Source organism: Rhamphochromis longiceps, linkage group LG19, assembly GCF_057381845.1.
Source record: "Rhamphochromis longiceps isolate RC_006_pf linkage group LG19, R_longiceps_female_GT1.1, whole genome shotgun sequence".
Classification (NCBI taxonomy): domain Eukaryota; kingdom Metazoa; phylum Chordata; class Actinopteri; order Cichliformes; family Cichlidae; genus Rhamphochromis; species Rhamphochromis longiceps.
The window spans coordinates 22,640,674-22,652,795 of NC_140575.1; the positions used below are offsets into that span (position 1 = coordinate 22,640,674).

Here is a 12,122-nt window from a genome sequence, read left to right on the forward strand (position 1 = left end):
TTGAGCACTAGAAATCGCAATCAATATGATTTCTAGTGTGTCATCCTTTTTTCTTTTTTTTAAACGATGCAGAATTTCAGCTTGGATTTTGAATAATACTTGTGTAAGTGATGAAATGCAAAGAGTTCTCACTCTCAGTGTGCTGCTGTTGGAGGTAGGCCTGCTCCCTTTCTAGCTCTCTCTCAGCCCGTCTCTGTTCAGCCTGAATCTCCTGACGCAAACTCTCCACGAAGCGTTTCTGCTCCTCCACACGCTGCCTGGCAGAAGGCTCCTCACCGGGAGAGAAGCATGCACCCACCTGCTGTGGGAGATTCGCTTCTTTGACACTACAAAAAGAGATGCATGACACAGATGAAGCACAGACTGAGAAACGATGATGAAATAAGAGAGAAAAAAAGACAACCATGGAGAGTAAAACGATCATTTTACCTCACCTATGTGTAGTTTGATGTCTAGAATTTTATAGTTTGGTGGCAGAGAGGTTGAAAGTAAAGGATACTGTTGTGTTCAGCGTCTCATGAGTAACTAAGCAACCCCTGAGCCTGAATCGTAAACAGCTAACTGGGATTGTTCACAAGGGTGGGGGCTAATGGAAACATGCACTCCACCAAGTGGAAGGACTTATGCATGAATCTACAGGAAGGACACTGGATTTGTAATTCTTATCAAATATGAAAGTGGGGACAGAAAAATACCTGTTTAACCCACATATATTCACAGAGTGGGAAACATTGCCTTAAAACAGTATTTACCTGTTATCAGGGGTCACAAGGCAAAGCTCTGTGTAGGTGCAGGTCATGCCACCTTCACTGGCCTTAAAAGAAAAATTAATATTTTAGTGTTTACAGACAAAATAAGAAATGTGTTAAAAGGGAAATTCTGTGTATCATTAGCATTCAAGTGTATCACCCAATCATCTGCTCATCATAAATATTTTCATGATTGTCATCCTAATCAACAGCATCGCATTCGTTTTGGGACGATTAGCACCTACCCGCCTGCGTTCCCGAAGGACAGCTGCTTCAGCCGGGTGGTTGAAGCGGAACTTATGCACTCCTCCCAAGGTAATCACTGTCCCTGGAGACAGAGAGACAAATCTTTCATCATGAGCTGTGCTAAACCCATGGCATTGTGTTCATGGAAGCTGTGTGTGTGTGTACCCTGCATTTTTATCTTTAAGGTAACTCTGTAAATCTTTAAGCATATGTGCATTTATATTTTTTTCAGCTTTGCTGAATGTATATGTGTGTCGAGAACATCATTTTTTCCCCCTGCTTATTTGAAAGACAAATTGCTCACAGCATGTTCTTTTGATTCTTGGATGAAATTCAAGTTTCGTTTAAGGCCAGCATTAATTAAGCAAAAGGCATCAACTGCATTTGAAGTCATGAATTAGCTTTACGTGCAGCAGAGCAAAGCAGTAACTCACCAAAAGCTGATTTACAATATCTACATAAAAATAATCAATCAAATCACAAAATTGGACTCGCACAGCTCAAATCCAACATTAAAACTACAGATGGCACGATACCACTTTTTTATGTGCGATACCGATATCATATATTTGGATATCTGCCGATACCGATATGAATCCGATATAGTGTGTTTTTTAATCAATAAAACTGTTTTTTTAATATATTGCTGCATTTTGTATAAGTTCATACTCAAGTTTAAATAAACAACAACACTAAAGCTATTCTATTATACCTGAATGTAAAAAATACACTGCACCCAAAATATTTCATAGTTCAGCAAAACTGATCAATCTAATAAACTTAAACCTACTCAATCCTTCCTATTCTGGTATTTTAAAGAGTACTTAGCAGAAATATTAAGCAACCTAACTAACAGGGTTGCAAACTCCCAGCAAAAAAAAATAAAAAATAGGGAACCACCCCCCACCCTCCACCTTATGATGCTTAATCGACGTAATCAACCTTAATTTGATGCAGTGTGAAAAAAAAAATGCACAGAAATAAATTATTTTTCAAGAATAATTAAATAGATTCAACATCTTTCTTCAACAGAATTGCAGACTGCACAGATGGTGTCTTCCCAAAGGAAAAAGTAGTATAGCTTACTAGGGTATATTAGACTTAACAGTTACTATATACAGTAATGGACTTCTATATATTTTACATAAGATTAAAACTTTGGGTGTAAGATTCAGATAATTATTTATTAAAAGCTAGACATTTTAAATGAGAATAAGAAAGAAAAGTATGTCTTTGTGCCCCCTTTTCCCTGTTCATGCCCTATTGGCCCCCTGGCTAAACTTTGCTAGATCCGCCCCTGCACAGTTACCAGCCATCAGCTACGTAGAAAAAGATCCTGGTGTAGAAAGTAATATTAAATAAATTCTAACAACAGCTTATCAAGCTTAAACGTGCTGCTGTTGTTCAGCCGCTGGTTTCCTCTTTCTGGCGCGAAGTGGGCCAAAAACAAACAAGAGAGACGGACACGCGACGGAAAAGCCGATCAGCTGATCATTAATCAGTTTCACGATTGAAGTAGCAGCAAGAAGAGGCAGTCGCTCCATATATCGGTTGTTAAGCTTAACGTGGGAATGCTTTACAAACATTCAGAGATGAACTTACACACTTGCTTTACTTCTCTCTGGGATAACTTCCTCGGAGATGAAATGCTGGTTTGGTAGCGAGGCTACAAATACACACAGCCGCTCTATCACGTGAGCACACTGCTCCGACGTGCTACGGTTATGAGCCGAGTTACGCCGTGTCGCAAGTTTTGTGAGGTGCTTTTTTGATATTTAATGGATCGGATTACATTTTTATTTCTCTCCGATATCCGATCCAGTAATTTACGTCAGTATTGGACTGATACCGATACGTAATATCGGATCGGTCCGTCTCTAATTAAAAAATAAATTTTTTTCTCCTTTTTGTACCAAGATAACCAGCTTCTGTCACATTATCTGGGGCAAACCTGCTGGGAACCAAAGACAGTATGAACAAAGTGCTCTGCTGAGGACATGAGCTGACCTTGAGCCAGTCTACAGGACTCTGTGACCTCTCTGTCGTTGAGCAGGCAGACACAGCTCGGCACTGGCCTGAGCGTCACCACACCCCCGTGGTTTTCAATCTCACAGCTGGCGCTGCCCTGCAAGACTACACACAGAATGCAGAAATGTTGTGACACATTTTGATTTAGAAAGCTGTACCGTTGCTGCTATTCAACTACACAACATTTACAGCATCTAATGCAACATTTAATGAAAAAGGGGCTTATAATACATCCACATCGTCATAATGTACCCTGCACCTTGTGTGCAATAACCTACATGACAAACTCAAAAATATACTTTGTCTGTATTGTATCATTTCTGTTTCCAGACCTCTCTTATCGCATGGCTTTAAGAGAATAAATAAATACCTATTTGTGGTTCTTCAAATTGGTCCTGAGGTCCAATGCGGGTAACTCCTTCCTGTAACAAAAAATATATTGTGAGCATGATAGCTCTAATCAAAATCCACATACAACACAAAAATATCTAAAAAAAAAAAACAAAAACAAGCAAATATTTTGACACAAAATCTTCTGTGAAGGGGTTTTAACGTCTATTCTTTCACTTACCTGGAAGAAAAATAAATGTGATTTGTTTAATCTGAAGTCTTATCTAATGGGATTAAAGGCTTTCTTATTTGGTGTCAAGTCCACATGTGCTCCCAGGTGGCCTCAGTTCTTCACATGCAGGAAACTGTGTAATTGTCAGGCCTAAGGGTACGCTTGTCATTGTCAGAATCAGGACAGCTTAAGCTCCCCTGACTCCTAGCCTCAGAACTAAGAGCCTCTTATCCAAGAGAGTTTTATGCATTGCAGAAGGTACACGCAGACACACACACGTACACACAGAGGGGAAGTTGACAGGACAGTTGGAAGATACAGTGAAAAGAAAAGGCAACAGAAACGCACCTTTTCTCAAGAGTTTTTCTAGAAGTACAGAGAGAAATAGTAGTACAAGAAGATGAGAGGATTGGAGGGATCTAGTAGAAAAACAGAGGTGGTTTTAGTCAAGTCAGCTGACAAAAACAGTAACTTGAGATTTCAGAAAAGTAGAGCAAATGCAAAAGTTTGCATTCTGTTGTTTGTGCAAAAAAATATATTTTGAATGTTATGGCATGCCTGTAAATTACAAATACGTATCTCCTGGGTTGCAAAGACACTTGCATAAAAAGAGAAAGAATATAAACCCTGTATTTCCTTTTTTTTCTCATCATACCCTGAGGTGATAAAAGACGACACCGGTGCTGAGAACATCTCCATCAAGGGCAACGAGGTGTGGCTGGAGGGAGTTGATGAGGAAGCCGGCCCGGTCTCTGTTGATGTCCACACTGTACTCCTCCAGGAGCTCCTTCTTGTCTCTCCAGCTGTCTGACCAGTCCTTTGTCAGCTGCTCCACCTGCAACCCAGGAATGGGTAAGGGGAAAGGAATGTCAGGAAGAATGGGAGGTAGAAAACGTTGGCACCAACATCTGCTACTAATGTCCAGTCCTATAGATAGTAGTACTGAAAAAACTTCTTCAGATAGAATGATTTCTAACACTTGGTTTGTTTAACTGTTTAAGTTTCCAATGTCTCCTAGTAAGGCAGAACAAAAAATAAAATCCCAGTTCAGTTAGTGTCGGTGTCTAATCTTTGAGAAGATACATGGTAAATATTGGAAAAAGCAGCGACCTGATAAAAACATTCCACCGAAGTCACACTTGCTTAAAGTGTCAAAGACTCAGACAGGCAGATGCAAGCATGTGTGTCGACCCTGCGTTACCTTTAGCTCGTTCTGCAGCACGATTTCAGAAAGATTTCCATCCCTTTCGTCACTCAAGGATGGACTGGGATTACGTTGCTGTCAATCAAGAGAGTAAAGAAATGATCAGTCAACATACTGTGCAAAAGGAAAATGTCACACAGACATTACAATGCAATTCAGTCCTGCCCACCTAAGGGGATTAGAACTGTCACCAAGATATAAAACACTGTATTAAGGATTTGGTAGAAAAATGTGTAATGTGAGAATCTCTTTTATACAAAGCCTTACAGTACTAAGAAGGATTTTTTTTTTTAAGGGAGTGAACGCAGCCGAGTGTCTCCCTGGGAGAGTTAGAGACACGCTCTAGCGATAAAAGGTCACCATACCATTTCAAAGCTGAGCAGCATGCTCTTCAGCCTGTCAATCTCCTCTCTCAGTTCCCTGATCAGCCGAACATTCGCATCCTGCACAGAAATCAAAGTGCACGTTAACCTAATCCAAACAATTAGATCAAACATTAAACCTTGGCATCTGACTCCAAACAGCCGCTAACCTCATTAACCCGAGGCTTGTTGACAATATTTCTGGCATGGGCAGCATAGCGCAGGGTGCTCAGGGTCTCGTTATAACTGCTGGCAGAGGGTGAGACCGCTGCAAGAGAAAATACACGCGAAACGCACACAAGCCAGCAGCAGTTAACGCTCACATTACGTGGCATAAGGTGGTCAGTTTTCTTAAATACAGTTTTAGAATATATATGAAAATAAAAATTTATTGTGGAATCACTCAGTTTGAACTCACTTGCAATCATAATGGTTTTGGAGTTTCCACCCAGACTGTCTTTCAAAAGCCATGTCAGGACTGAGTCTCTGTAGGGAATGAAGCAGTGCCTCCTCCCACCTCCACCTCCAGACAGCGAGCTGCTGTGGCTACCCACTGTGCTACCATCGCCCTCAGAGGCCACGCTGTTGATACTCTGGCAGCTGCTTGACATCTGTGAGTTCTGAGCTGCGGAGGTGGTGGCAAAAAGATTGAAGGATGTGCCAAAAAGCAAGCACAGGAGAGAACACAAGAGAATAGATGTGAATTTTGTGGAAGTTTATTCAAGTGAAATAAAAATACTAAAACATTTTATTTACCAAGAGCTGAAATGACAATGCCTAGAGTAACCAGAGACTTGTTGATGTTGGAGCCCTCTGTCAGTCTATCCCTGCAGTAGTGGGGATCTGCTCTCTCACTGGTAGACACAACAAAAACAAAGTATAACATCATATCAATAAAAAATGACTAAAAAATGTGTGAAATAGGGAGTTCAGCAAAGTGAGGGCAAGAGTCAGTATCCACTAGGGGGCACTTTTGTCAACGATTTGGGCTTAAACAATGCTGAAGGAGAAAAAATAGGGCACACGACAGCAGGAAATAACATTTTCACCTCCCAGCCAGGTCGACCAGGTTAATCTTGCTGACAGTTTCAGAAGGAAGGTTGTTTTCTAGGATAGCCTAAAGAGAAAAGACAAAAGTAAATAACCCAAAGTCTGCATATTGATCAGTGGTCAGTTATACAGTCGTCATACAAATTCAATACTCTGGAGTATTATGAGAATATCTGGAAAAAAGTAACAGCACAACATGCAGAGTCTGAGTGAGATGACCTGTGTGTACTGAATCGTAAAGATTGCATGGGATCTGCTGCTGGCATCATGGTTGTGGGTTGCTGCGGTGATGCGGTTGGCGATGCCTTCCTCCAGAAGGTCTATGGCCTGTTTGCAGTCTGAGACCACATGTGATGAAAGGTCTGATGGGAGGGACGCAAAGAGAATGATAATTTGTATTGGTCAACCCCGAGCAAGACTGAACACAGTCCGATTTTTATTCTACATCATACAAAACTTCTAAAAACATGAAACTGAATGGAGATGAGACAAAAAAGCTGCTTTGATTATTTGCAGGGATTAAAATGTTAAGAGGAAAGAAGTATAAAAAAGAGACACAAACAGGAAATGCATCAATCCTTGCTCCCACCATGTGCTTTTTAATATTTCCCACAGCATCTAGAAACAACAGTTTCTAACAATGCTCTACTTCCAGGCATGAATCACCAACTTAAAAAGCTGTTAAACATGTGCACACAGATCATCATGGAGCCTCTTGGCTCATCATTTAGCCTCTTCCTCTTTGTTAACTCTAAGCTGGTCAATACAAAGAGTTAAATTGTTTAAGGAAAACAGGAGTGGCAGCAAAACAGTGTTTGGATGGAAAAGCACTGAGGGATTAGAAGTAGAATTTGGAAAACCTAAATGGGATATGATGTGTGTGGAACTGCTTGGAACCACAAGGAAATGACTTCACTTCCTCTGGCCAAGTGGGATTTCTCCTGATACAGACAATGAGTGGATGTGGGGCTCTGAATACGGAGAGTCCGGCGGATGACAAGGAGAGAAAGAAATGGAGGGAACGAGAGGGAAAAGATGAAGAGATGAAGGGGAAAAGAGAAAAGGTGAAATAAAAGAAGCAACAGGAATCTAACAACTAAAAATAGATGTGACTAAAAACTAAATCAAAAACAGAAGAAGACTTGTAACTTGTAAACAACACAAACAAGACATCTTAGAGAATTTTTTCTGACTTCTACTTGAGTGTGCATTCATGCAAGATACTTTTGGCTGCTCCCCTACTCACAAGGGGTCACTGTCTGTTTAATTTGGGAGATTTTTTGCACCGGATGCCCTTCCTGATGCAATCCCAAAGGGATTTGTGTCTCCTTGAAGCTGGTCCGTTAGATCAACATTTAGTGCATCATCACCTGGAACTGCTACGTCATGTTTTAAACATTGTAATGCAATTTGTTCATCTTGATTTTAGGGGTTTTTAATGTAGATTTATCATTCTTCTGTCTAGCAGTGGAAAGGAATGAAAACTCACCTTGTACATAGGGTCCTTTCTCAGGATGTTCTCTAACTCTCAGTGTGGCTTTCTTCTTCTGCTCTCCTCCCTTCAGCAGATCTCTTACACGCTCGTTATAGATCTCCAAGAAGCTGCAAGGACAGAGAAATAAGGAGGCAGAAGTTTAAAAAAAATCAGCTTCAATATAAGTTCAGCTTAAAGTCTTTTATATCCCTAACGTCACTTAGATGCACACCACATGTCTGGCTAAATCTACTCCATTCATTATCTGTATGTCTATGTCTTAAATTTTACTCTTCTGAGGTTTTTATTTCTGCTCTATTTTTTGAGAGCTTAGAAAACACAATAAAAGCTGGCTGTAGTTCAGCCAGGTAGTAATCATGGCTACCCGGGCAGTGTTTTAAACTGCTTAGCAAATCAAATAACTGGGAAACAGTGTGTATGCTAGAGAGATTGTAATCTTCAAATTGTAAAAAACCCTGTATTTTTCCTTGTAATAACCATACTGCAGCTTTGGCTCAAGTGGCGTGTACTCAGGTGTCCACTAATGGCAGGGTTAGTACTTTGATCCTTGGCCCCTCCGCAAACCAAAGTGTCCTTGGAGAAGACACTGAACCCAAAGTCTTTCCAGCCTGGCGCTCCGTCTCCACTGACGTGCAAGTCCATTTAACATTTATGAGTGAAGGGCAGGAAGAGCTTAAAATGAACAAATTTTCCCAGAGAAATTAAAACAGAAATGAATCCTGTTTTAATTTTGCTGGCTACAGTTTTTCAGCATAACTGCACCATAAACTCTTGTCTAATTTGAATTAAACTTCAACAAAAGGCCCAATTAAATTGATTAGAATCAGAAGACACAGATCTCTGCAATAAAGAAGTACCTGATCTCCACTCTGCTTGAGTTCTGCCCATCTGAAAAAGTGTCTTCAGACTGAAAGAGACCCTGGGAGGAAAGAAGATCAGCAGGTTACTTCAACCTACAATACTAGATACTCAGGAAGATGAATGTTCAGCATGTTCACTTCATTCGTGTCGCCACCTGAGTTGAGTATTAATCAACCACCTTACCTGACAAATGCGAGGAGTCAAGCCCATGGAGTCCTAAAGAAAATTGAAAAAAAAAGAGTGACCAACATTAACGTGTGGGCCACAACCGAAAGATTTATAAAACAAAGCATTTTCTGCCTGCGTAGCATGAGCTGGACCCTTCAATGTCCTTTATAATATTAACTAAGGCATGAAAAAAGTGCATCTAATATTGTGCAGTGATTCCAGGACTCTCCTCACCGGCGTCCCCATCATGGTGTAAGTCTTTCCAGATCCTGTTTGACCATAAGCAAACAGGCACACATTGTAGCCCTCAGAAGCTCCGGACAGTACCGACACACCCAGGTCCTGGAACACCTGAAGAAATTAACACATACACACACTCCCTTAACCAGAAATGCACAAAGAGTATGCAGAGTTAAAAAGCACACCTGGATTCCTCCCTTCCATCCCTTCGAAGATTATTTTAATAAAACAAGTAGGGGCTGCTGGGTTGTTTACAATGTAACTGAAAGCCCTTGATCTGCACTGCAGTTGTGTTTTACACGAGTATAGATTTACACTAAGGTTTCTTGATCACAATGCTGTGGCATGAGGCCAGTGGTGGGGAGGTAATGTTCCTTCCTGCTGATGTATTTGTGCAGGGAGCATGGAGGTCAGCTAATACTCAAGGTAAACAATTTTGCAGAGTGCAGATGTAAGAGAAACAAATGTGAGGGCAAAAAGACTGAAAAATGGCTGGGTCAGGAAAATAAACTTTGACTAACAGCAAAGTCCTCGGACAGGGGATCCCGGAAAGCCCCGCTAAAACAATCAACTGAGGCCTCTTGTTTTCCTTCTTACTGTGTCTGCATCTGAGCTCCAGAGCATGCAGATGACCAGCACAAGGCCAAATCTCAACTACTTATTTTTATAGGAGAACAAAGACTTTTCCTGAAACCTATACTGGCAAATGAAATGCAGTCATATCATTTTGTGTTTGCAGCAGAGATATAGTAGTGTAGGAGAATTTGCTATCAATCCAAACTTGCATTTTTACAAATTAGCTTTTTATTACTTGCATTTATGTCAAAACAGATGAAAATCTAAACAGATATATTATATAACAGTAATCCAGGATGTTGAGCCTCTGTCTTAAAATCATGGAGTAATAGGCAGTAAATACCAAATAAGGGTTGAATAACAAAGTCTTATAAACTGAGGTGAAGTCATTTCTATTTATATAGAATCATAAATCATGATTAGGCCTCAAAGAGCTTTACGATCAGCACAGCAAACAATCAGGATTTTAATCTTGACAACTTTCAACAGTTATTAAGATACTAATCTTACACAGTCATAATTTATGGACAAGAAATCTGTTTTCCAATGAGCATATGGCTATTGTGCAAAAACAATTAAGACATTATCTCAGCAGCTGGGCTCTTCTCAGTTGTTGTTTAAACTCAATAAACATATACAAAGTGAAAAATCCTGTTGCAGTACACCAATAATACTAAGTGCAATAATCCTTTCTGTCATCGTTGTATTTTTACTCAGTTGTATATAGTATTTGTATTTGTATTCTATTTTTATCTTATTGTATATTTATTTTATTTTATTCTACTGTATATAGTATTTTATTTTATTCTATTCTGTACAGTTGTGTACTGTATTTATTCTTATTGTATTCAAATTTTTGCCTCATAACTTTTGCACTGTCCACTTCCTGCTGTGACAAAACAAATTTCCCACGTGTGGGACTAATAAAGGTTATCTTATCTTATCTTATTCAACTGCTCCTGAACACAAGCTCTCTAAGCAGCCAATCACAGTGCAGAAAACCAATGCATTTAGGCATGTAGACATGGTCAAGAGGACCCGCTCCAGTTCAAACTATCTCTAGGCTTTACAGATAATGTAAAAAAAAAAAGAAAAAAAAAAAAGAGACAGACATCCAGTGAGCAGAAGTTCTCTGGGAAAGCAAAAACAACGAGTATTTGAGGCCAGAGGTCACAGGAGAATGACCAGACGTCTTCAAGCTAGGAAGGCGACACTAACTCAAATGCTGTAACCACTCTTTACTAGGGCTGAACGATTATGGAAAATAATCTAATTGCGATTTTTTGCCCCAATATTGCGATTGCGATGCGATATGCGATTATTTTTTAAGGTCTTTGTCTTCTGTATTATTAAACAAAGACAAGCAATACATCATATAGTATGGCCAATACTATATTACATTAATTTTAAACTGTTCTTTCCTGGAAGACAGACCTCTGTTATGATGACATGAGGTGATGCATGAATTTATGACTGACATTTTTATTTAACTTCTTCAATCACAACAGTATATTTGAACATACACAATAGTTTATTTTTAGCTTACAAACATCTGAGCATAAAGTGCTGACAAGGAACCCTGGTGTAAACATTAAAATGAAAGTCAGTACAATGTGCAGATTGCAGAAATATACATAAAAAAAAATCAGTGGCTTTACCACACTCAGTTTTTCGACATCTGTGAACTACTAGACAGTCATTCAATTAAAAAATAATATTAAATAAATAAAACTAATAAATAAAAAATACACACATCTTACTGATCTCTGCAGTCAGTAACATTACACATAAAGTGCAAACATAATAGCAATTGTATAAACACACACACAAACACGCCTTTAAAATTTAAAGGCGTGAAATTGGACGGTCTAGCCTTCTGATTAGCGTCACCGCTGTCTCGGTGGAGTTTAATAAACTCGGCCGTCTGCTTCTTGCTATCTAAAATATAACCAGACACTGGTGTAAATTCTCGACTGTCTCATACTTCTGTTTAATAAGTTTTCTGTTTGACGTTTAGTCAGCTGTGTGAAAACCAAGGAGGAACCCACCCGGGGGATTAATAAAGTTTTATTTTATCTAATCTAATAACTTTAATCTCAGCCAAACCGATTTACTCACGAACAAACAAAACACTGAAAAAAGCCCAACAATAACATTTTTAGGTTGTCTAAGTGACTTATATATTACGTTTAACCCGAGCAGCGAAACTCCGCGGTGATCTGAAAATGATGTGCCGGGAGTTGTGCCGTTCTCGGCCGCATCAGTAACCCTCGAGCTCCCGGCTAGCTGTCGAGCTGGTGGGTAGCAGACGCCTCTGAAAACGTCGAAGCACTTTTGCAAATATGGGATATCTTGATAAACCGAGCAGATATTTGATGTTTACACAACTACTTTCTCGCCTGAAAATATGTTAAAAGTTTATTTTGTGACCCAGAAAGATTAGTATGAGTAATTTTAAAACTTAGTAGCGGCCGCCATTGCTGGAAACTGGAGTTTGGCTGGGCCGCGCTATGAATTCTGGGATATGGTAGTAATTTGGACAGCCTTCGGCACGTCGCTGTGACGTAATCGGTCTACAAAT

The 12,122-nt window shown here is 39.7% G+C and overlaps 1 protein-coding gene across 1 annotated transcript in view; it reads right to left on the minus strand.

Annotated features, from left to right (window-relative positions):
* The window catches only part of stard9 (StAR-related lipid transfer (START) domain containing 9), a 41,387-nt gene that overhangs the window by 15,056 nt on the left and 14,209 nt on the right, over nucleotides 1–12,122 (minus strand). The window contains exons 4-20 of the mRNA XM_085390829.1: nucleotides 8,960–9,076; nucleotides 8,741–8,773; nucleotides 8,554–8,615; nucleotides 7,691–7,803; nucleotides 6,421–6,563; nucleotides 6,201–6,268; nucleotides 5,908–6,005; nucleotides 5,570–5,776; nucleotides 5,322–5,419; nucleotides 5,155–5,232; nucleotides 4,787–4,864; nucleotides 4,241–4,420; nucleotides 3,394–3,445; nucleotides 3,003–3,128; nucleotides 995–1,077; nucleotides 753–814; nucleotides 133–326 (exon numbers count right to left, since the gene is read on the minus strand). Of these exons, the coding sequence (XP_085246955.1) occupies nucleotides 133–326; nucleotides 753–814; nucleotides 995–1,077; nucleotides 3,003–3,128; nucleotides 3,394–3,445; nucleotides 4,241–4,420; nucleotides 4,787–4,864; nucleotides 5,155–5,232; nucleotides 5,322–5,419; nucleotides 5,570–5,776; nucleotides 5,908–6,005; nucleotides 6,201–6,268; nucleotides 6,421–6,563; nucleotides 7,691–7,803; nucleotides 8,554–8,615; nucleotides 8,741–8,773; nucleotides 8,960–9,076 (1,792 nt within the window). The remainder of the gene's footprint in view (nucleotides 1–132; nucleotides 327–752; nucleotides 815–994; nucleotides 1,078–3,002; nucleotides 3,129–3,393; nucleotides 3,446–4,240; nucleotides 4,421–4,786; nucleotides 4,865–5,154; nucleotides 5,233–5,321; nucleotides 5,420–5,569; nucleotides 5,777–5,907; nucleotides 6,006–6,200; nucleotides 6,269–6,420; nucleotides 6,564–7,690; nucleotides 7,804–8,553; nucleotides 8,616–8,740; nucleotides 8,774–8,959; nucleotides 9,077–12,122) is intronic.